Below are 22,643 nucleotides of genomic sequence, written 5' to 3'. Positions count from 1 at the left end.
TTGGGAAACCCGGCCCAGAAAATTTAGTTAGACCCAAGTCTGGTTTGATAATAGTCAAAATTATACAAATAAAACATTCATTTGTGTCACCGGTGTTAACAGTTGTTAGGAATTTGTTGTTGTCATAGGAATAAGATTTTTCTTTATATGTCAGACTGACTTGATCTTGGGATCATCTTGACTCAGCATTGGATGTTTTGGTTCCATGGAGGTGTTTATCCTCATAGGATGAGGAAGTTCAGACACTATATTAATCTGTATGGAGGTCTTCATGAAAACACATCTGCCTGGAGCATCCACAGCAGACCCATCAACTCTGTGAGTAACATAACTTTCTGAACTCTTAAGTTTTAATATTGTTCAGCATTGTAATTGAGTTTTACCTTTGTGTGTTTAATCATTCTTCTAGCATTTCTTGAGTAAGGTAAACAGAACAATTTGAATCCCTGATTATAATGTTTTTGCAGAGTAACTGCATTTGTAACTACAGTATTAACTGACACCATTTTTTTGAATGCCTGTCATTGCATACATTTAAAGGGATAGTTCACCCAAAATTAAAATACTGTCATTATTTACTCACTTTCATGTTGTTAAAAACCTGTATAAATTTCTTTGTTCTGATAAACATAAAAGAAAAAATTTTGAGAGATGTCTATAAGCAAACCGATCAGAGGCCCCATTGACATCCATAGTTGGAAAAAAAGAATACTATGGAAGTCAATGGGTCTTCTGATCGGTTTGGTTACAGACATTCCTCAAAATATCTTTCCTTGTGTTCATGATTTTAACAGGATTGTAACAACATAAGAGTGAGTAAATGATGACAGATTTTTCATTGTTGGGTGAACTATCCCTTTAAGTACATTAACCCCTTTACGGAAATTATCAGTGGTTATCTATTTACTACAGTTAGGATAAAAATGTATCTATAGTCACGTAATTTTTTTTTTATTCTTTTTTGTGACACTGTCATAAATTTCCTAGTTTTTTTGTGATCGTATCACAAATTTCTGTTTATGTGTCATTGTCACGTATTGGTTACTAAACTGCTTTTTCCTATTTTCAAACCATTGTCACTTCAGTTTAGGGTTAGATTTGGTGTTTGCATTAGGATGTCACTTTAAGTATTGGTTAATACTATTTTTTTTAATTGTCGCCTGGTGTTAGGGTTAGAGTTGTGTTTGGGTAAGGATGTAATTTTATGTAAATCTAACCCTAAACCGAAGCGACAATGGTAAGAAAATAGGACAAAACAGTTGAATAACCAATATGTGACAATAACACATAAACAGAAATTTGTGATCCAATCACAAAAAAACGTGGAAATTCGTGACAGTATCACAAGAAAGAATAAAAAAAATAATAATGTGACTATACACTGCAAAAAATTATTTTCAAGCAAAAATGTATTTATTATTTTTGTCTTGTTTTCAGTAAAAATATCTAAAAATTCTTAAATTAAGATATAAAGATTTAAGTTTAAATTTAAGATTTTTAATGAGCAAAACGACCCAAGAAAATAAGTCTAGTTTTTAGACCAAAAATATGAAATTTAAGTGATTTTGTGCATAAAGCAAGCAAAACAATATGCCAATGGGATAAGCTAAATTTTCTTAAATTTTTCTTGAATTAGTGTTTAAGAAAAATTTTCAAGATTTTTTGCTTACCCCATTGGCAGACTTTTTTGCTTTTTTTATGCACAAAAACACTTGTTCAAGCATCTTAATTAAAGAATTTTTAGATATTTTTACTGAAAACAAGACAAAATACTAACAAATTTATTTTCTTGAAAATCATTTTTTGCAGTGTAGGTATGTAATTTCGTGAGACTGGGCTGAAAAAAAAACATGCAGTGTAAAAAATTCTTTGCTGCCTTACATTTTTTTATTGAATAAACTCGAATTTACAAGTCATTTCAACTATTACTTATCTTGATTAGAGATGAGTTGGTATAACTTCAGGTGATTTGTTATAACTTAGTTATAATCTGCATTTTTGTACTTTTTCAATTGAGCAAATCTCAGCTGTATTTACACAACAACCTTTAAACCAGATTTTATAAAATGTTACTGCTTTTGTAATACAAAGGCTTTTGGTACTACTGGCAGTGCATTGAGAATGATATTTCATCAGTGTCTTATGATTCACACAGACCCAATAAGTGTCTCACATTCTCAAAATAGTTTAGCACTATATTACATCACTATCTTCCCATGGGGCAGGACAGAATGAAATAGACAAAATCTTGTAGTTCACTCAAACACGCACCACCTGTGACCAATACACATGATGCACACTCACTGTATTTCTTCTGCACCATGTTATGCCTCATATATAAGATATGTTTTAAATGTTTATGTCTATAATTATATATCTCATCTGTCCTCCAGGCTAACGTGAGGACAACTTGTGTACATCATGTCAGTCCCTGATCAAATTCCCAGGCTTGGCCGGGTTTCCATTGACAAATCAAACTCTGAAGTGTTTATTCCTCCTGAGCTTGAACTGATTGATCATATGGGACCAAGAGCACCTAGTAATGTTATATTTTAATTTATTTAGAGTAGGATATTTATGTGTGTGTTTGTGTGTGTGTACATATTCATACAAAAGACTTTTTGAATAAATGTTGCTGTTTATTAGAGTAACTTTTTCACAAAGGTTAGCTGGTGTACTTTCTTACAAAGCAGTTAAGGTGAACCATTGGCTCATTATTTTTTATAAGATTAAGCTAAAAACCTTTGGCACTTAAGATAATAAATGAATATAAATGTAAGCGCTATAAAAATGTACCAAATTATTATTAAGACTTCATCAAAACTTTTCTCATCTTCATGAAACATCACGTCTTTTGCTTTTTGTTTTAGTCGCACCATCTTTCTCAGCATTGTCTGTTGACATGTATGTGGCAGAAAACAAGAAACTTCACAACACCAGCAAGTACAAAAACTCCAACCTGATTGTGCGCCGTAACACAGAGTTCTACATCATCATCAGATTTAACCGCCCTTTCAATACACTGGAAGACACTGTGGAAATTGAATTTTCGATTGGTGAGCTTATATTTGAAAACTTTATCATTCAAAATTTAATTTTGTTTTGTTTAGGTTTGCAAAGAGCCCTGCTAAAAAACAATAGAAACCATGGCATAAACTTTGGTTATAATGGGAATTGGATTAGTTTTACTAAAGAAAGTATAATGATCTTTGATATATATTTACTCTATATGTCAGGTTCTATTGGTGGGATACCTGGTGAATACAGTAAAAAACCAATTGACCACCATTAAAATCCAAAACACACAAAGCAGTTTGTAATGCTAAACAGCTGCTGATGGTTCATAATGGTGTTGTAATCAAAGTCATTTGAATTAAATTAATTTGAAATAAAATGCCTTAAACTATAGTTTAATTACATTTTATGCTAGTGTCAAATGCCTTAGCTGTCACTTTAAAAATGCAGGGGTTATTTTAATTTAAACTAGGCTATATTTAACCCACAATGCTGAGTTGTTTTAACCTATTGCTGGATTAACATTTCTTCAAATGGTTTTAAGTGTTAACAATTTAAGTATTTTAAAAAAAAATTCATCTTACATTTTTTTACTTTAAGTGAAAATTTTATGTTGACAAAACGTTTTTAAAGTATTTCCAATTTACCAATTTAAGTAATTCTAAAGTTTTTTTCACCTTCATTTTTCTCACTTTAAATTACAATTTTAAGTTAACAAAACATTTTTTTTTAAGTGTTACCAATTTAAGTATTTTTATTTTTTCACCTTAGTTTTTCTCACTTTAAGTGACAATTTTAAGTTGACACAACTTATTTATTTAGGGTGTTACCAATTTAAGTAATTTCTAAGTTATTTTTATACCTTAATTTTTCTCACTTTAATCGACAATTTTAAGTTGACAAAACTTATTATTTTTTAAAAGGTTACCAATTTATGTAATTAAAAAAAATTCACTTTTTTCACAACATTATTTTAAGTGTTACAAAATCAAGTGTTCAAATTAGTTTTCTCACTTTCAGTGACAATTTTAAGTTGACAAAACATATAATTTTTTAAAAGGTTACCAATTTAAGTAATTTTTATTTTATTAATTTTTCTTTTTTTACATTTTATGCTATTTTTAAATGCCTTAGACGTCACTTTAAAAATGCTGGGTTATTTTCAACCTGCTACACTGGGTTATTTTAACCCACAATGCTGAGTTGTTTTAACCTATGGTTGGATTAACATTACTTCAAATGGTAACTTTAAGTGAAAAATTTAAGTTGAAAAAAGCTTGATCTTTTAAATGTTACCAATTGAAGTATTTTTTTATGTTTTCACCTTAAATTTTCTCACTTTAAAAAACATATTATTTTTTAAAGGTTATCAACTTAAGTAATTTTTTTCTCACTTTAAGTGACAATTTTAAGTTGACAAAACTTATTTTTTTAAGTGTTACCAATTTAAGTAATTTTATTTTTTCACCTTAGTTTTTCTCACTTTAAGTGACAATTTTAAGTTGACACAACTTATTTATTTAGGGTGTTACCAATTTAAGTAATTTCTAAGTTATTTTTATACCTTAATTTTTCTCACTTTAATCGACAATTTTAAGTTGACAAAACTTATTATTTTTTAAAAGGTTACCAATTTATGTAATTAAAAAAAATTCACTTTAAATTACAATTTTAAGTTAACAAAACAACATTATTTTAAGTGTTACAAAATCAAGTGTTCAAATTAGTTTTCTCACTTTCAGTGACAATTTTAAGTTGACAAAACATATAATTTTTTAAAAGGTTACCAATTTAAGTAATTTTTATTTTATTAATTTTTCTTTTTTACATTTTATGCTATTTTTAAATGCCTAAGACGTCACTTTAAAAATGCTGGGTTATTTTCAACCTGCTACACTGGGTTATTTTAACCCACAATGCTGAGTTGTTTTAACCTATGGTTGGATTAACATTACTTCAAATGGTAACTTTAAGTGAAAAATTTAAGTTGAAAAAGCTTGATCTTTTAAATGTTACCAATTTAAGTATTTTTTTATGTTTTCACCTTAAGTTTTCTCACTTTAAAAAACATATTATTTTTTAAAGGTTATTAACTTAAGTAATTTTTTTCTCACTTTAAGTGACAATTTTAAGTTGACAAAACTTATTTTTTTAAGTGTTACCAATTTAAGTAATTTTAACTTTTCCTTTTTACAGTGTATAAGCGTTTTCTGGGTTAATATCTGTTCTGCTCATCTTACAGGCAACTCACCAGACGTAAACAAGGGCACCTACATCACTGTGTCCTTTGGAAAGGTGACAAGTGATGTCAGCTGGAAGTGTCGTGTGGTGAACACACAAGACAATGATGTGGCAGTTGGCATCACACCAGACTCCAAGTGCATCGTGGGCCGTTTCCAAACTTTTGTGGGTGTGTTGAGTAACTTTGGAAAACAGCGCACACAGAGGAACCCCGACACTGATTTTTATGTTCTGTTTAATCCTTGGGACCCTGGTGAGTACAAATTTCACTAAAACATACATAGTGATATAGCGTCCATTCTCTGTTAAATGTGACATTCAAAGCTTATCTTTTCACTCATTCATGTCAGGACAGCAGCAGTAACTGAATTAAACTGCACTGCAGACTCGCATCATCTTATGGATATATTTTGATCATATTGAATCAAATGAGTCATTTTGGACCGAAATCGTAACTCAAACACAATGATGCAGTATTTCATACATTTATAAATTGCTTTGCGAGCTGGATGAATGCTCCCAGGAGGCCACATGTACGTGTCCCACCTCTGATTTATATTGTTTTCGGTTTATATTGTTACACAGAGGATCAGGTGTACATGCCCAGAGACAGTGACAGACAGGAGTATGTTCTGAATGATGTGGGGGTCATCTTCAATGGAGAATTTAACAATATAACATCCCGTTCATGGAACTACGGGCAGGTCAGCAGAATTCTCTATGTCTGGGGTTCTCAAACTTTTTGCAGCCATGACCCCTTACAGGGGAACAACATTTCAAAGGACCCCCTTTTAACAGTTCCTAAGCATTTTCTTAGGGGATATTTTTAAACTTGTTTTAGTGATAAACAAAAAAACACAATCTCCTGAGTTATTTCACGGACCCCCTGGCTAAGCATTGAGGACCAGCAGGGATCCCACTTTGAGAACCCCTGCTTTATGCTATTAATGGGTCTCCTTACATCAGACACATACAATTGTTCTTCTACTGACTAAACCTAATGCCACTACAAGCTAAAATTTGACTACATTCAGCATATATGTGCTTTCTTGTAGTTTGAACAAGGAATTCTGGATGCCTGCCTTACAGTTATGGATGCTGGCAAAGTACCGCTGATATACCGCGGAAATGCCACTGAAGTCGTCCGGCAAGGCTCAGCTCTGGTATGTTGTTACCATACTTCCAGGAATACTTCTTAAGATACTTTTTACAAAATATTTGTTATTATTTGAAAACAGATCAACTCTAATGATGATAATGGGGTTCTGGTTGGAAATTGGGGTACTGATTACTCCACTGGCACGGCACCCACTGCCTGGACTGGAAGTCCTGAAATCCTGCTGAAATATACCAGAGGAAATTGTGTGCCTGTTTGCTTTGCTCAGTGCTGGGTGTATGCCGGTGTGCTGAACACATGTGAGTATGGCAACTAACAATTCTTTTTTTAAGGTTTTCAGAATCATAAAGATGATGTTATTGTAATTGCACAGTGGTTTTGTTTAAAGGTGCAGTGTGTAAAGTTTAGTACTAGTTGTGAGGTTGCAAATTGCAACAAACGTTTCAGTCCACCGTTCACCGAAACACATAGAGAGGCTACGGTAGCCGCCACAAGACAACCATGTCATCGTTGGAGAAAACTTAGTAAAAAAAGTTAAGGGCTTTTGTAGAAACAAAATGGCGACTTCCATGTAAGGGGACCCTCTGTGTATGTAGATAAAATGTCTCATTCTAAGGTAATATAAACATAACACTTCATTATGAAAGGTCTTTATACACCACTGATAATATAGTTATGTATTTTATATTGCATTTCTGTCAAGAGAGCCTTATAAAAGTTACACACTACACCTTTAAGTGAAGGTTTCAAAGAGTAACACTGATATTTTGATATTTTGTACATTTCCCATACGGTACCTGTATATAAACTATATTTGTGAGTGAATGCATTTGCTAAGGACTTCATTTGGACAACTTTAAACTTATTTAAACTTAATTTTTGCATCCTCAGATTCCAGATTTTCAAATAGTTGTACACTGAAAAAAATTATTCATTCAATTTACTCATTTTTTTTTTAGGTTAGCGGTCGCAATCAATTTAATTAAGCTACATTTAAACACATTTTTTTTGTTTTGTTTTTTCCTGTTTTTTTTTGTTTTAATGTAGCTAATAAGTAAATTGTATGAATAATTTTTTTCAGTGCATCTCGGCCAAATATTGTCCTATTCTAACAAACCATACAGCAATGGAAAGCTTATTTATTTTAATGTTTTATTCTTTTATTTTAAATATCGATTTTATGTCTGCATTGTAAAAAATAATACACTCAAATGAAAAATATAGTGCATCATTTTTGCGTCCCTCTTTTTAAGTAAGTTTCACATGGAATTTTAAGCAATTGCTTAAAAAATAAAAATGTACTGCTTAAAATTCCATGTAAAACTTACTTAAAAAATTGCAATTGCTTAAACTGCTTAAAATTCTATGTAAAACTTACTTAAAAATTGCAATTGCTTAAACTGCTTAAAATTCCATGTAAAACTTACTTAAAAAATAGCAATTGCTTAAATTGCTTAAAATTCCATGTAAAACTTACTTAAAAAATTGCAATTGCTTAAATTGCTTAAAATTCCATGTAAAACTTACTTAAAAAATTGCAATTGCTTAAATTGCTTAAAATTCCAAGTAACACTTACTTAAAAAATTGCAATTGCTTAAATTGCTTAAAATTCCATGTAAAACTTACTTAAAAAATTGCAATTGCTTAAATTGCTTAAAATTCCATGTAAAACTTACTTAAAAAATTGCAATTGCTTAAATTGCTTAAAATTCCAAGTAAAACTTACTTAAAAAGTGGATGCAAAAATGATGCACTATATATTATTTTGTTTTAGTAAATCCGCCGTATTGTTTTTTCAGTGTGGTTTTGTGGTCCAGGGTCACATATTCTAAATGATGTTAAATTTTTAAACTTTTGGAAGTGAATCATTATGAAAAAGCAGAACAACCTTTGCTGCTATTATAGAAAACTTTAACAATTTGTAGCAAATTTTACATACATTTTTCAATCTTAAACCCAGTTTTGCGCTGTCTTGGAATACCTGCGAGAGTCATCACTAACTACTGCTCCGCTCACGACAACGGGGGCGACTTGAAGACAGACATCGTGCTGGACGAAACTGGCGCAGTGGACAGAAGAAATACCAGAGATTCAGTCTGGTGAGATCGCTTGGAAAACAAGTTTGATTATGTGTTTGATAATCCAAGGCATTGCTTTAGTTTTGTTTCATTGGTACAATTGACTTTTATCTTAATTCGCATTTGTTTTCAAATAGTTTCAGTGGACGTCTTTTAATAGTTATGTAACAATGATGCCTCGTTTTTACAGGAACTATCACTGCTGGAATGAGGTTTACATGAAGAGACCTGATCTGCCCTCACAATACTCTGGATGGCAGGTTGCTGACAGCACCCCACAGGAGACCAGTAGTGGTATGATCCTCTATTGTTATAAGGGCCCAAAGATTAAACTTTTTTAATTATGTTAATGAGAAGATAACAATAAGATTCAATTTATTAATATACATTAACTACTTAAAGCCGAGTGGCCATGATTTGGCTGTTTGTAACAAAGAAATTTGAGAATTTTTAAAGATTCCTACAATCCTAATGATTCCTAGAGAGACTTCAAACGTTTTATATCATGCTCCTACCTAAGCTAAATCTGTATTTTGAAGTGAATCAGATAAGTTACTAAAACCATTTAGTATGCATAAATAAATAGTCTTACTACTCATTGAAAGATCGACTTGATCAATCGTTTAATGCATTTTAGCAGGTTTGTAGTAGATTTACAGTTTCTAACCCCAACCAACAGCTCTTTTTGAACGAAATCTGCCATTTCTGTTGCAATCTCTGTTGCTAGCAATGTGTCCAAAGAGCCACATTTAGACCCTTCATCTGTTTGGAGATTTGAGAAATGTCTAAGAGTTTGTCTGTTTTACCATCTCTGGTCCATTAACATCTGCTCTGACCTTATGTTTTGCAAGTGTTTAATTTGTTTTATGTCCATTTTTGTTCATATACTTCAAGGAATCTTGTGATAATAGATAATTAAGCATTGGTACCTTGGTACACTCTCAGAAAAAAGGTACAAAAGTTATCACTGGAACGATATCTTTAAAAAGGTCCTATTATTTACCATTTTGGTACAGATACAGCGGGGAAAATAAGTGGTTCCCTTTCAGTCGGTCACTACGACGTCACGTCGTGACCGACGAATTGGGAACTCGCTTAGAGAGACCAATCTGCTTCGTATACTACTAAAACGCCAATGAACTTGGCATTGAGATATTTGCATAATGCTGGCGCCGCCCCGCCAGGTGCCTTTATAAGCAGCAGGTGCAAATAGGGAAATTAGCTTTTTCGCTTCGAAAGCCGGCTTTATCTGCTACTGAGAAGCTACTTTACTCTGTTGGGATTTGATTGCTGAAGTTGGTTGAACTAGCAGTATCACAGCGGACGCTTCGCTTATTCCACGGCTCTACATCTGTTTATTGTTTTGAGTTTAGTGTGTGCGTTGCCTTCCTGTGCGCTCATCAACTAAGCATCTGAGTGAATTTCCCTAAAAGAGTGATACGAGAGAGCTTTGTGCCTTGTTAAAGGCAGCCACTCTCTCGTATATGCGGAGATCAGCGTCCTTTTCAGGATAGCTTTTCGCCCGTGCGATCTTGGATGCGAGAAGTATAAGGGTTCCAGTGATGGTCACGAGCGCTGTCTTCGTGCTCAGGCATCGAGCACTCCGGGGCTGCGTTCGTGGAGAGTTTCTGTTCTCTCTGTGAGAGCATAACCCTCTTGGATTGCGGAGACGACTGTCGTTTCTACGGGAACGCTGTCCGCGCCTTTGCAGTGCTGACGCCGCCATGGTGCGGCTGTCAAGCGCTCGCAGGGCGCCCTTCGCGTCACTACGCTGAGTAGGACGGAGGATGCGTCCTCCACCTACCGGCCTTCTTACCCTCAGCTGGTTGAGGCTCCGGTGGAGACTGCAGAGTCGTGTTCTACGATGTCTGACTAATCCATTGGACCTCCTTCTGGTCCCGTCACTTCTGCAGCATCAGAGGGGTGTCCTTTTTCCTCCGAGGCAGAGTCGTTCCGGAGATGGCGGCCGTGCCCGCTCGAGCGGCGGAGACGGTAGAGTTGGAAAGGTTAACCCCTCTCTGCCCGAACCGTCCCGCCCACATGATTGGTACTTCGGAGCTGCTCGGGCCTCTCGGTCCTCTCCTCCTGTGCCTTTCTTCCCCGACGGCACGAAGAGCTGACGTGATTTGCGGCCGTCCGGCCGTTCAGCTTTCACCCCTCACCTCCCTCACCAACGGAGCCGCTAAGGGCGGGGACCCCTTCAGTGGAGCGGGATGCGTTCCTGGAGGGACCACCCAACCCTTCCCTCCCGTGTTTGTAGACAGTCGTCCGGTTACAGACGCTGCCCATCAGGCATGCCGGAGAGGCGGCTTCAGCCCTGCACGTAATAACGTTGCTGCAGGCTCACCAAGGATTTACCAGGGAGGCCGCGACCTTCAGTCGTGCGATGTCCACCTCAGTGGTTCAAGATTGCCACCTTTGGCTGTGTCTGGCTGACATGACGGACGCAGACGAGAACAACTTGAATGCTCCTGTCTCACAGACCGGCCTCTTCGGCGAGCCAGGGGAGTCGTACAGCTCCGCTGCGCAGACTGAGGCGATCTCCTAGGTCATGCCCCGGCGGAAGAGAGCTGCCCTTGGTCCACCACGCCGGCTCCTCAGTCTGCCTCTCGCCGTCGGCGTCCTGCGGCGACCACCTCCGTTCCCCTCCTCGGACCCCATCTCGGCAGCGCAGGGGAACCGGTCGTCAGCAGCTCGCCCCGCCCGCTTAGCCGCTTCCCGTGAAATTCGGGAGTTTAAGTGGCCAGTGAAGGGCGACCCGGATTGGCAGAGGATCACTCTTCAGGAGATGGAGCTCCTTCCCCCGATAGAGGGTCGGGTGGAAAATCCTTGGTTTGCATATGTTCCACCGGCTGTTCGGCCGGTACCCACTTAACCACACATAAGAGTGCATTCCTCTTCCCTCTCTAGGTCTCCGGAGGATCGAGAGAGCCGTGAGCGGGTACACACCAGCTCCCCTACCTCTCCTCTATCGCCAGCGGGTGACCTGAGGAGTCCGAGCTCTCCGCTGAGGAGACCGGACCACCAGCACCCTTATCGGAGTCTGCGCTCTCCGCAGAGGAGACCAGACGACCGTCACCCTCAGCGGGCTCAGGTCAGTGTCACACACACATACTGTAGATGTTTATGCTGTCACAGCAGACGCACCGGCAGTCCCACCTGTCTCGCTTCGCTGTCCCACCGCGGGTACTTCGGTAGTGTCGTTATTTCTCCTCGTACGTTGCCTGGGTGCTTGGCTTCAGTTCCCAGCCCGTTTCGTTGGGTTTTACGCACGATCCGCCTCGATTACGAATCCGGCACACCCCAAAATTCGGGCTTTCGTTTCACTGTAGTGAAAGCGTCCATGCACATGTACTGCGTGCAAAAGTCGATATCCTGTTGGCGAAGGATGTTCGAGCCGGTCCCTCTTACCGAGATGATGATAGGGTTTTTCCAGCCTTTATCTCATAGTACCCAAAATACGCGGCGGGTTACGATCGATTTGATTTACGCACCGGCTCTACGAAGGTGTTCTTTTTGGATGATAACGCCGAGGCTCGTATTTCAATATTCAGATCGGTTTGCAGCCTTAGACCTGTAAGACGTGTACTTTATGTGTCCATCTCCCCTCGCTTTAGACCGCTTTTCGCTCTGCGTTCATGGAGTGGACATATTAATACTAAGTACACCATTCGAGCTGTCTCTCTCTCTCTCCGTGTCTCCATGTGCTAGTCACGGCATTAAAATGTCAGAGAGAGAGCGTTGTTCGCATTCTGCTTTTTTCTACGTCGACTTATAATAGCCCGTTCTTGGCAGACGTGCGCGAACACAGAGAATTAATGCTTCGGCATCTCGCTCGTTTAATTCTTCAGGTCGACTGGGAAAGAGCAACTTTGCCCCGTGCAGAGGATCCTTTTTCTCAGTATGGAAATAAGACTCGATCGACTAATTGGCGTGTTTAACAAGAGCGCGCAACCAGTCAGTTCTGACTTGCCTCGGTTTAATTCGAGGGAAGTACGCGGTCCCTCTGAAACAATTTCAGAAGCTCCTGGACATATGACAGCATGCTGCGGCCGTGACACCGCCCGAGCTGCTTCATATGAGACCGCTTCAGCATTGGCTTACGATCGAGTCTCGAGGAGAGCGTGGCACACCGACATACACCGTGTAAACATTGCACCTGCGTGTCATTTAAATTTTTCCCCGTGGTAGACCCGGCATTTCCAATAGAAGATATGCCCCTGAGGGGTCTCCTGGCATTCTGTATATTGCAATGCCCTCAGCACGGGATGATCAGCCACGTATGACGGGCTTGCAGTCTCAGGGGTGTGCATAGCACCCCAACTGCCGCTAGCGGTGCGCTGTATATCTGGGACTTGTACGCTCCGCTATGGAGATGCGAGGGAAGGATGTATTAGCCGACACCAATAACATTGCGACTGTTGCGTTATTTACCGTTAAGGCGGTTTTGCGCTCTCGTCACCTGTCGCATCTAGCTCGTCATCTCCTCCTTTGGAGTCAGAAGCATCTGCGGTCCGTTCGTGCCATTTACATCCCGGGTTCGCTCAATACAGCGGCAGACGCGCTTCCCGAGCTGCGCCCCCGGCGAATGGCGACTCCACCTCCAGACGGTCCAGCTAATTTGGAAGAAGTTCGGTTGTGCGTAGATAGATCTGTTTGCGTCGCCGGACGATACCCACTGTCGCCTATTTTATTCACTAACCGAGGGCAGCCTCGGCGTGGATGCGTTGGCACACAGCTGGCCGCGAGGGGTGCGTAAATACGCATTCCTTCCAGTGAGCTTTATTGCGCAGACACTGTGCAAAGTCAGGCAGGACGAGGAGAGCCTTTATTAATCGTCCGTACTGGACGACCAAGAATTGGTTTTCATAGTTAATGCTCCTCGCGACAGCCCTACCTGGCGGATTCCCCTGAGGAAGGACTTTCTTTCTCAAGGAAGGGGCACATTGGCACTCGCGCCCGACCTGTGCGATCTCCATGTATGGTCGTTGAGCGCGCGCAAGGTTTAGGTGATTTATCGCAAGCGGTATCTAACACCATCGACGCGGTTCGAGCACCGTCCACAAGACGGGCTTACGCGCTTAAAGAAACCTTTTTCGTTTCCTCTTCGCAACGCGAGGACCCCAGAGAATGCCCATTAACATTGTGCTTTTATATCTTTAACATAGGTTAGATGGTAGGCTGTCCCTCCGCCATTAAAGTTGATATCGCCGCTATTTCTGCTCATCACTCACTTATCAACGGCAGATCAGTTGGCCAGCATGATTTAATTATTACATTTTAAGAGGCGCTCGCAGGCTAAACCCCTCGCGCCCTCCCTCTTTCCTCCTGAGACCTGTCCATGGTGCTGAAGCCTTCAGGTCTCCCTTTTGAGCCTTTGCAGTCTACGAGTCTGATGTTTTTTATCAATGAAAACTCTGACCCTGATAGCATTGGCCTCCATGAAGAGAGTAGGGGATTTACATGCATTCTCTGTTGACGATTCGTGCTTTTAGTTTGGTCCTGCTGTCTCACTGAGACCCAGACCAGGCTACGTGCCCAAAGTTCCCACCACTCCCTTCAGAGATAAGGTGGTGAGCTTGCAAGCTCTGCCCCCGGAGGACGCAGACCCAACCATGGCTTTGTTGTGCCCCGTACGCGCACTGCGACTCTACGTGGATCGCACGCAAAGCCTCGGGACCTCAGACCAGCTCTTTGTTTGTTATGGTGGCCAGCAGAAAGGGAAAGCTGTCACTAAGCAGAGGATGTCTCTTTGGATAGTTGATACTATCGCCCTGGCTTATAATCTTCAGGGTATTCCTTGCCCCTTTAATTTGAGAGCGCACTCCACACGGAGTGTTGCCTCATCTTGGGCTTTAGCTCGTGGTTCCTCGCTAACAGACATCTGTAGAGCTGCTGGTTGGGCGACACCTAATACGTTCATTAGATTTTACAGTGTTCGTATCGAGCCTGTATCCTCTCGTGTTCTTTCCTCACCAGGGAGGGCACGGAGAGCAGACTCGCAAGTCGGCTTGCAGCCTCCGACTGAGGCTCCTAATTGAGTTTCAGTATGGAAGGCCATCAGAGCAAAAATGCGTAATGGTTTGAATTGCTCTTCCTCCGCTGCCTTGGCAGCCTTTGTTGCGGAGCATTGGCTGTCAGCCTTTCACTAGCTGTATTCTTACGAACCTATGTGTTTGGCTTGGGCTCCACATTGTGTCCCAACGGGTTCCTTTGTGAGTATTATTCCGTGGGGTTAATCCTACCAGCCCACGTTTCCCTTAGCAGAGCACTGCTTTGCTTACACAGCCACGGCTGTCTTTTTTCCTCAACTACGGTTGACTTTCGCCCACCAATAGCCCTTAACAGGGTGGTGGCTTCCGCAGCGTTCCTATACCGCTTAGATAGGGCGCTTCCCAGTCGCTGGCACTACTGTGGGGTTTTGGAACATCTAGTGCCCGGCCTTCTGCCTTAAAACCTATCTCCTCCTCCTTAAGTGGAACCGGAGGGCTTTACGCAGACACTGGAAGAGGTCAGCCCCTAGTGGCGTTTTGGTAGGGATTCCCAATTCGTCGGTCACGACGTGACGTCGTAGTGACCGACTGAAAGGGAACGTCTCGGTTACGGATGTAACCCTCGTTCCCTGAAGGAGGGAACGGAGACGTCACGTCCCGTCGCCACAGGGCTGCTCCCTGCTGTTTATCGACCGGTCACTTTCTCCCGGCTTTCTCAGCGAAAAGAAGCTAATTTCCCTATTTGCACCTGCTGCTTATAAAGGCACCTGGCGGGGCGGCGCCAGCATTATGCAAATATCTCAATGCCAAGTTCATTGGCGTTTTAGTAGTATACGAAGCAGATTGGTCTCTCTAAGCGAGTTCCCAATTCGTCGGTCACGACGTGACGTCTCCGTTCCCTCCTTCAGGGAACGAGGGTTACATCCGTAACCGAGACATTTCTCTCTCAATACTGACAAAATTTCAGGTGATCTCCTAGCTTTCTATGCCATTTTGCATGTGTTCAATACTTATTCCCTGTATCATATCACTTTCTTTATTATGACTCAACTTGTATACTTAAATGTTCTGATTTCTTTATATGAATATTTGGCTTGATGGCTACATCTGGTGGAAATTTTGTGTCAATAGCCCACTTAGAAATCCCCTCAACTGATAAAAATGCAGATGTGTCAAATATTTATTTTCCCCACTATATGTACTGTATCTTTGTACCATGTACCTCTGAGGTTCCAATGTGTACTTCTGATGTACCAACATGCACCCTTTAGGTACAAAAAGTGTACTTTTCAAAAAGATACCACTCCAGGGACAACTTTTGTACCTTTTTTTTCCTAAAAGTGAAAAACGAAAGAAAAACCATGACATAGTATTATGATGTCACCATATCCAAAAAACATGGATGCTGATGCCTTTGTATACTGTATGCATCACTTTTCGTATTATTAGCATTAACCGGCTTCTGAACATTGGGTAAAGCATTCATCCATGCTTCCTAAAATTATGTTATCTGCTTCCTGTGTCGTTTAGGTCTTTATCGATGCGGTCCAACATCGGTCAATGCTGTAAAAGCAGGTGACCTCAGCTACCCGTTTGATGCAAGGTTTGTGTTTGCAGAGGTAAGCAACCACATTAATTTAAACATTCAATTTTAATTATATAGTGCTTTTCACAATTGTTTAATTGTTTCAAAGCAGCTTTACATGATGCAGGAGAAAACACAGAAAAATCGATAGACAACATAAGCAGCAAATTATAGCGGCTAAGATTAAACCATACTAGTGAGCGTAATAATAATGTAACGTATAGAAGAGGGTGCTAAGTTAAGCCAATGTCAGCTTACTCCCCAGGGGTTGAAAAAAACCTTAGGAGAAAAAAAGCTCCTGGCTTTTTTAGTCAGGTAGGGAAAAGTCCAAGGAGAGCCAGACATAGCTGATTCTGTAAAGGATATATTATATAATAGGTACGATTATATAAAATTTTATGGGAATTAAAAAACTTACAATAATTGGTCAGAAATCGGCTGATCATCACGTTGAAGGAAGGCCAGTAGATCAGTTGTGGGATGACCTTGACAGCACCCGGAACTGAGTCTGTTAGTCCCATTGTCCTCATGATCATTGTTATCATTTTCACATTTAGCGCCACGTTGTTTAAATAGCAAATGCATTTGCGCCCCCTTTTGCGCCCATGGGCGTTCTGGTCTGAAAACGAGGTGTGTTCAGGCGCATTGTTGGTGCGTTGCTATTTTGAGGCAACTAAAATAGACTACGCCATTGACCAACAAAAACCTGCTCTAAAGTCAATGGCACAATATGTTTTTGGTTATTAAAAGAGCGCATTAGTAATATGCGCCTACAAACGGGACGACAACGCAGGTTTGTTTATCACATACATGAATGTGCAGCATCACAAAAACGCTTTTAAATATGAAAGATTAAAGGATTGAATGTAAAAGATTATTATTGAGTCTCTTGGACATAAATGAGGACCGATTATGAGACGTTAGAAGGCACAAAGAGTTGCTTCACCTGTAGCTTGGTAAGTAAATAAATGCCTTGCTTTAAACAAAACCATTTTTCCTGTCGTTAAATTAGCAAAAGTGGCATTTAGTCCTTGCACCGTGCGCTTTAGACGATGCGCTTAGATCGTTAAAATAGTGCCCTATAAGTTAGTGATGGGGACGAGACCACTTATTTGAGTCCAAGTCAAGACCGAGTCTTTGAAGAACAAGTCCGAGACGAGTCAGAGAAAGCAGAAATTGGTAGTGATGGGGACGAGACCACCGAGTCTGAGTAAAAACCGAGTCTCTGAAGGGTCAAGACCGAGTAGAGACCAAGTCCGTTGGTTTTCAAACACAGTCGAGGCCGAGTCAAGACCTAGTCTTTGAAGGAACAAATCCGAGACGAGTCCAAGAAAGCAGAAATCAGTAGTGATGGGGACGAGACCGCCTATGCAGAGTCCGAGTAAAGACAGAGGGTCGAGACCGAGTCCGTTGGTTTTCAAATACAGTCAAGTCTGAGACAATACAGAGTCTTTGAAGGAACAAGTCCGAGATGAGTCAGAGAAAGCAGAAATCTTTGAAGGGTCGAGACCGAGTTTTTTTGTTTTCAAATACAGTCGAGTTCGAGGTCAAGACTGAGTCTTTGAGGAAGCAAGTCGGAGTCGCGACCGAGTCCTTTAGGAGTCGAGACCAAGACCATAAAAACATGTCAGTTTTTATATTCATGATTTAATATCACCCCAGTTAATAATCAACAGTTAGACCTACAGACTAAGCTAGATTGGGAATTGTTTAGCGGAGCACTCTTAACGTCTTAATATGGACTATGCTTTTACTATCATTAAAAAAAATCCCTACCACATGCATCATCATCTGCCTATTTTTCTAGAGATAAATAAATGGCTCTGATGGCAGTATTTTTGCATTACACCATGGGATGCCATTTTTAAATAATGCCTGCCAAAATTGCATTTTATTGTTATTGTTTTATGTTGTGCGGGTTTTTTTTATATGAACATAAAAAATGCGTTAGTCTGGAGGACTCGGTCTGACATAACGAGTCCTTCTCCTCCCACTGTGGTCGGAGACCGAGTCGAGACCAAGTCAAGACCGAGTCTTTGAAGGAACACGTCCGAGACGAGTCCAAGAAAACAGATATCGGTGTACTATCTGTATATGCTAACTGCATATTCCACTGATCCATTTAAAAAATGTCTTCTACTGTTTTCAGCTGAACAGTGATGTGATCTACCATCAGTGTGATAAGTATGGAAACATGAAGACCCTCAATGTGGACACTGCATATGTGGGAAAACTCACCGTGACCAAAAGTGTTAACGGTTTCGGATACGAGGATATCACTTCTAACTATAAGTATCCAGAGGGTAAGTGAATCTGGATTTTTTCATTTAGCTCTCAGAATTATCTATTTTATCTTTCTACCCATTCTCTTCCATAGTATTTTTTTCCTACTATGGAAGTGAATGGGGCTCATGATCAGTTTGGTTACAAACATTCCTCAAATTATCTCCCTTCGTGTTTATCAGAACAAAGAAATTTATACAGGTTTGTGCCAACATGAGAGTAAGAAAATGGTAAATTATCCCTTTAAGGAGCTAGGTGCGAACAATAGCATACCATGAGTATACTATGAGCTCAAATACCTTGAGCTACAGTAGTAAATAGGACAATTATGACGCCTTGACCAAAATACTTGAACAATATAGTCTAAATGCGGCCTGAATGTTCAAGTGACCCAAATATATTTCTATCCCTAAACCCAGCATCATTGAGGCAAAAGCAGATAATACCAAATCGTACAAATCAGATTGTGCAAATTCAAATTAGCCACCTTGGAAAATAGTCACGAATTGAAGTGAGATTCTTTTATGAACTGTCCGGATATCTAACAGCTAAGAGAGACCACGAAAACAGAAATGTAATTAATTTGTGTCTTCTTTTGAATTTATTGCATATAAATTTGGTGACTTTCCATAACTTATTTGATGAACTCGAGATCTCCCCATAATTGTGTCTCAAACAACATTGGTTTGTTAATGAAAGCACTATCACATGTTTCCACACTATCCACATTTCCTCTGTATCTTCCTATTGTTCCTGACTCCAGGAAGCGAAAAGGACAAGCAGACCATGCAGACGGCAGTGAGCCGTGGTGTTCCTACCAGCGGTTATGTGCCACCTGCTGCAGCTAATGTGAGCATTGACCTCCAGGTTGATACCATCAAAATGGGTGATGACTTCCAGCTGACCATGAACATTAAGAACCAGGGTGGTCAACGCTGTACCGTCTCTACCACCATCACTGGCAGTGTGGTGTTTTACACAGGGGTCACCGGCACGAAGATCAAATCTGAAAACAGAACTGCTGTTTTGGAGGCCTGGAATAGTAAGATGTTGATAACAATCAAGTTTCTTTAAACATTTATTTTCTAAATTCTTAACTTTTTTTCTCAATCCAATCAAAATTTACAGCTCAGACACTGATGATTTACGTCCGAGCTGCAGAGTACATGCCCTACCTGGTGGAGCAATCCAATCTGCAATTTGTTGTGTCTGGGAAGGTTGCAGAAACTGGCGCGTCCCTCTCCGTAATGAGAGTTGTCAGTCTTCGCCCTCCTGAGCTGACTATACGGGTATAAGTCCCCAATGACCATCCGGAAGGGAACTTGTTAAAACCACCGATTTTATATTTTACTTGCGCGTTTGTTATTGTATATGCATAATTACATACGTTAAATTTCATCTACAGGTGAGTGGATCTCCACGTGCTGGCAATGTTTTCACCGTCATTTTGGAATTCCGGAATCCCTACAGTTTTCCCCTGAAGAACGTTCAACTGCGCCTTGATTCACCTGGTCTGATAGAGACCAAGATCAAAACATACAAGTATGCTGGTCTAAGAGAAATTAACTACCTTATCATTTAGCATATCCATAGATATGTTAATTATCAGCTGATGAAATTAAGCAAATAAATTTAATCGAATAGATGAATAAATGCACAATATGTTGGTACCATTTTACAATGTTAACAATGGTAAATGGAATAGCTAACATGAACTAACAATGAGCAGTACAACATTTAAGCATTTATTAAATGTTTGTTTATGTTAGTTCATGCCAATTCGTAATATTTTGCAAGGTGGTTAATTCTTATTAGTTGGTACAACCTCATTAATAAATTTTTGTATGATTTGCCTTGACCCCTGTTAGGGAGTTAGGGGTGAGGTTATTTTTTATGATAATTGTACCTTTTTGAATTAGCCAACTCGTAAAATACGTATGAATTCTCGTGAGATCAGGCTGTTTGAGGGGACATTCCACTTTTTTTATTATCCTCATTTTCCAGCTCCCCAAGAGTAAACATTTGATTTTTACTGTTTTGGAATCAATTCAGCTGATCTCAGGTTTGGCTCTACCACTTTTAGCATAGCTTAGCATAATCCATTGAATCTGATTAGTCCATTAGCATCGCGCTCAAAAATAACCAAAGAGTTTCGATATTTTTCCTATTTAAAACTTGACTCTTCTGTAGTTACACTTAGACCGACAGAAATTAAAGTTACCAAGGGGACAATTTTTGGGCAGTGCTTAATATCACTACACCTGCTGCAGCCATGTTACATCAGCAAAGTCCTTGATTATTACGCTAAAATAAGAGTATAGCTCCTAGCCATATCTGCCTAGAAAATCACAACTTTTAATTTTCCGTCGGTCTTAGTACACAATGTAACTACAGAAGAGTCAAGGAAAATATTGGAAAAATATCGAAACTCTTTAGTTTTTTTTTTTTTGTTCGATGCTAATGGTCTTATCAGATTCAATGGATTATGCTAAGCTATGCTAAAAGTGGTACCGCCAGACCCGAAGATCGGTTGAATTGATCCCAAAACTGTAAAAATCAAATGTTTAACTCGAGGGGAGCTGGAAAATTAGCATATTTTCAAAAAAAAGTGGAGTGTTGCTTTAAGCCAACAATACAAGTTTTCATGTTAGTTTGTTGTGCATTTACTAAAGATAACAGTTAAAACTTCATATAAAGTGTATTATTAAAGGCTTAAGTTAACATGAACTAAGATCAATAAATGCTTATTGTTTACTGTTAGTTCATGTTAGCTAATGCATTAACTAATGGCACAATACAATACAATACCAGACGTTTAACACTATTAAGATGTTTCCTGGACAGGGTTTATCATAGTCTCCAACTAAAGTGCATGTTTGAGCTGCCTTAATTTAAAAACATGTAGTCCTAAAAAACAAACGGTGCTATAGAGCACCAAAACTGTTGCTTTGGATCGTAACCATAGAAGAACCGTTTTTAGTGCCATATAGCACCGGTGAAGCACCAGTGAAGCACCAGTGTAAAACCATATGTGGTGCTATAGTGGTGCTATATGGCCCCTATATGGTTCTAAACAGGTGCTATACAGGTGCTTCACTGGTGCTATATGGCACTAAAAATGGTTCTTCTATGGTTACGATCCAAAGCAACAGTTTTGGTGCTATATAGCACCGTTTGTTTTTTTAGAGTGTATCTTTAAATACATCAGTGCCATTGTTTTGTTTTAAGATGTACACCAGTAATGTTTTTTTTAAGGTATGTTTGTAAAAACTACTTAAATGTAGTCCTGAATTAACCTAAACCCTTTCCAGGAAACCACCCCTATAAGTATCTATAGATTTATTTGATAAGATGTACTAACCTGTAGTCTGAGTACAAAACTGCCCCATCTCTGCTGGAGAAGTTGCATGCCCTCAATACGAAAAATATTACACCATTAACTTTATATTCAAACTACACATTTGTATTCTATTCCCCATTTAGATACCTAACTGTGTGTGTGTGTTTCTGCTTGCAGCCAAATTTTACCTGGTGGCTTTGTGCAAAATATGGAGTCGATCACCCCTATGTATTCTGGTAAGAATGTGCTGATAGCATGTCTGGACTGTGATGAACTGAGACAGGTCACCAATCAGCTGGAAATCTACATAATGTAAGACGACTGAACGTTGGCAGAGACAAAAAGAGAACAAGAGAACAGAAATGAAGAAAAGAATACTTACATATGGCCAATCATTATGCTTTGCTTACTTCACTCATGTTTATTTGAAATACAGATTTAAAACTCTTGTGTAAAATCTCCTGACCTCAGAAGGGTTAAGAAAGAAAGGCCTGAGCAAGAAATGAGAAATGTCTCGTAGATGTCCACAGGATTAACATGAATTTGTGGCAATCTGCATTATATTTGACTGTTGTTTTTGATTAGATAATGATCAGGAGTCTTTTAAACTACATATCGTAATAATCATAACATAATGTTGATTTTCTCTGCTATAATGCAATGTTTTACTCATGCAAATTAACAATAAAGCTTTAACAATCATGGATGTTTTCAGTTTTACTTCAACACACAAGGTTCCTTACATTTTAAATCATGCCATTGTGTATTACAGCAATATTAATCTTCAGATGAGCTGGCTTTTACAGACATCAGACTCAGGGCCCTAAACTGATGTACTGTAGTGATGAAATGCATAGCCTACATTAAAATGCCTACTTCAAGTAGCTTGGGAATAAAGCATCTGCCAAATGCACAAAATAAGATCAATTCATGTTCTTAAATTGTATTAAATGTGAAGGAGAATTAATGTAAAAACATTGCACATTGTAA

General features: G+C 39.3%; 1 protein-coding gene across 1 annotated transcript; it reads left to right on the top strand.

Annotated features, from left to right (window-relative positions):
* Positions 1 to 285: 285 nt before the first annotated feature.
* On the top strand, positions 286 to 22,355 carry LOC135785371 (coagulation factor XIII A chain-like). Its single transcript, XM_065294761.2, has 15 exons — positions 286 to 318; positions 2,394 to 2,539; positions 2,871 to 3,056; positions 5,258 to 5,509; positions 5,842 to 5,960; positions 6,312 to 6,419; positions 6,495 to 6,672; positions 8,335 to 8,473; positions 8,643 to 8,746; positions 15,976 to 16,064; positions 18,180 to 18,333; positions 19,077 to 19,355; positions 19,442 to 19,602; positions 19,719 to 19,855; positions 21,831 to 22,355. Exons 2-15 carry the CDS (start codon positions 2,422 to 2,424, stop codon positions 21,967 to 21,969), a joined length of 2,163 nt encoding a protein of 720 aa, XP_065150833.2. The 5' UTR covers positions 286 to 318; positions 2,394 to 2,421; the 3' UTR covers positions 21,970 to 22,355.
* The last annotated feature ends 288 nt before the right edge of the window (positions 22,356 to 22,643 follow it).

This window comes from Paramisgurnus dabryanus, chromosome 22 (assembly GCF_030506205.2).
Source record: "Paramisgurnus dabryanus chromosome 22, PD_genome_1.1, whole genome shotgun sequence".
Taxonomy (NCBI): Eukaryota; Metazoa; Chordata; class Actinopteri; order Cypriniformes; family Cobitidae; genus Paramisgurnus; species Paramisgurnus dabryanus.
Note: the sequence above shows the minus strand (reverse complement) of the source record. Positions and strands in the feature narration are given on the sequence as shown.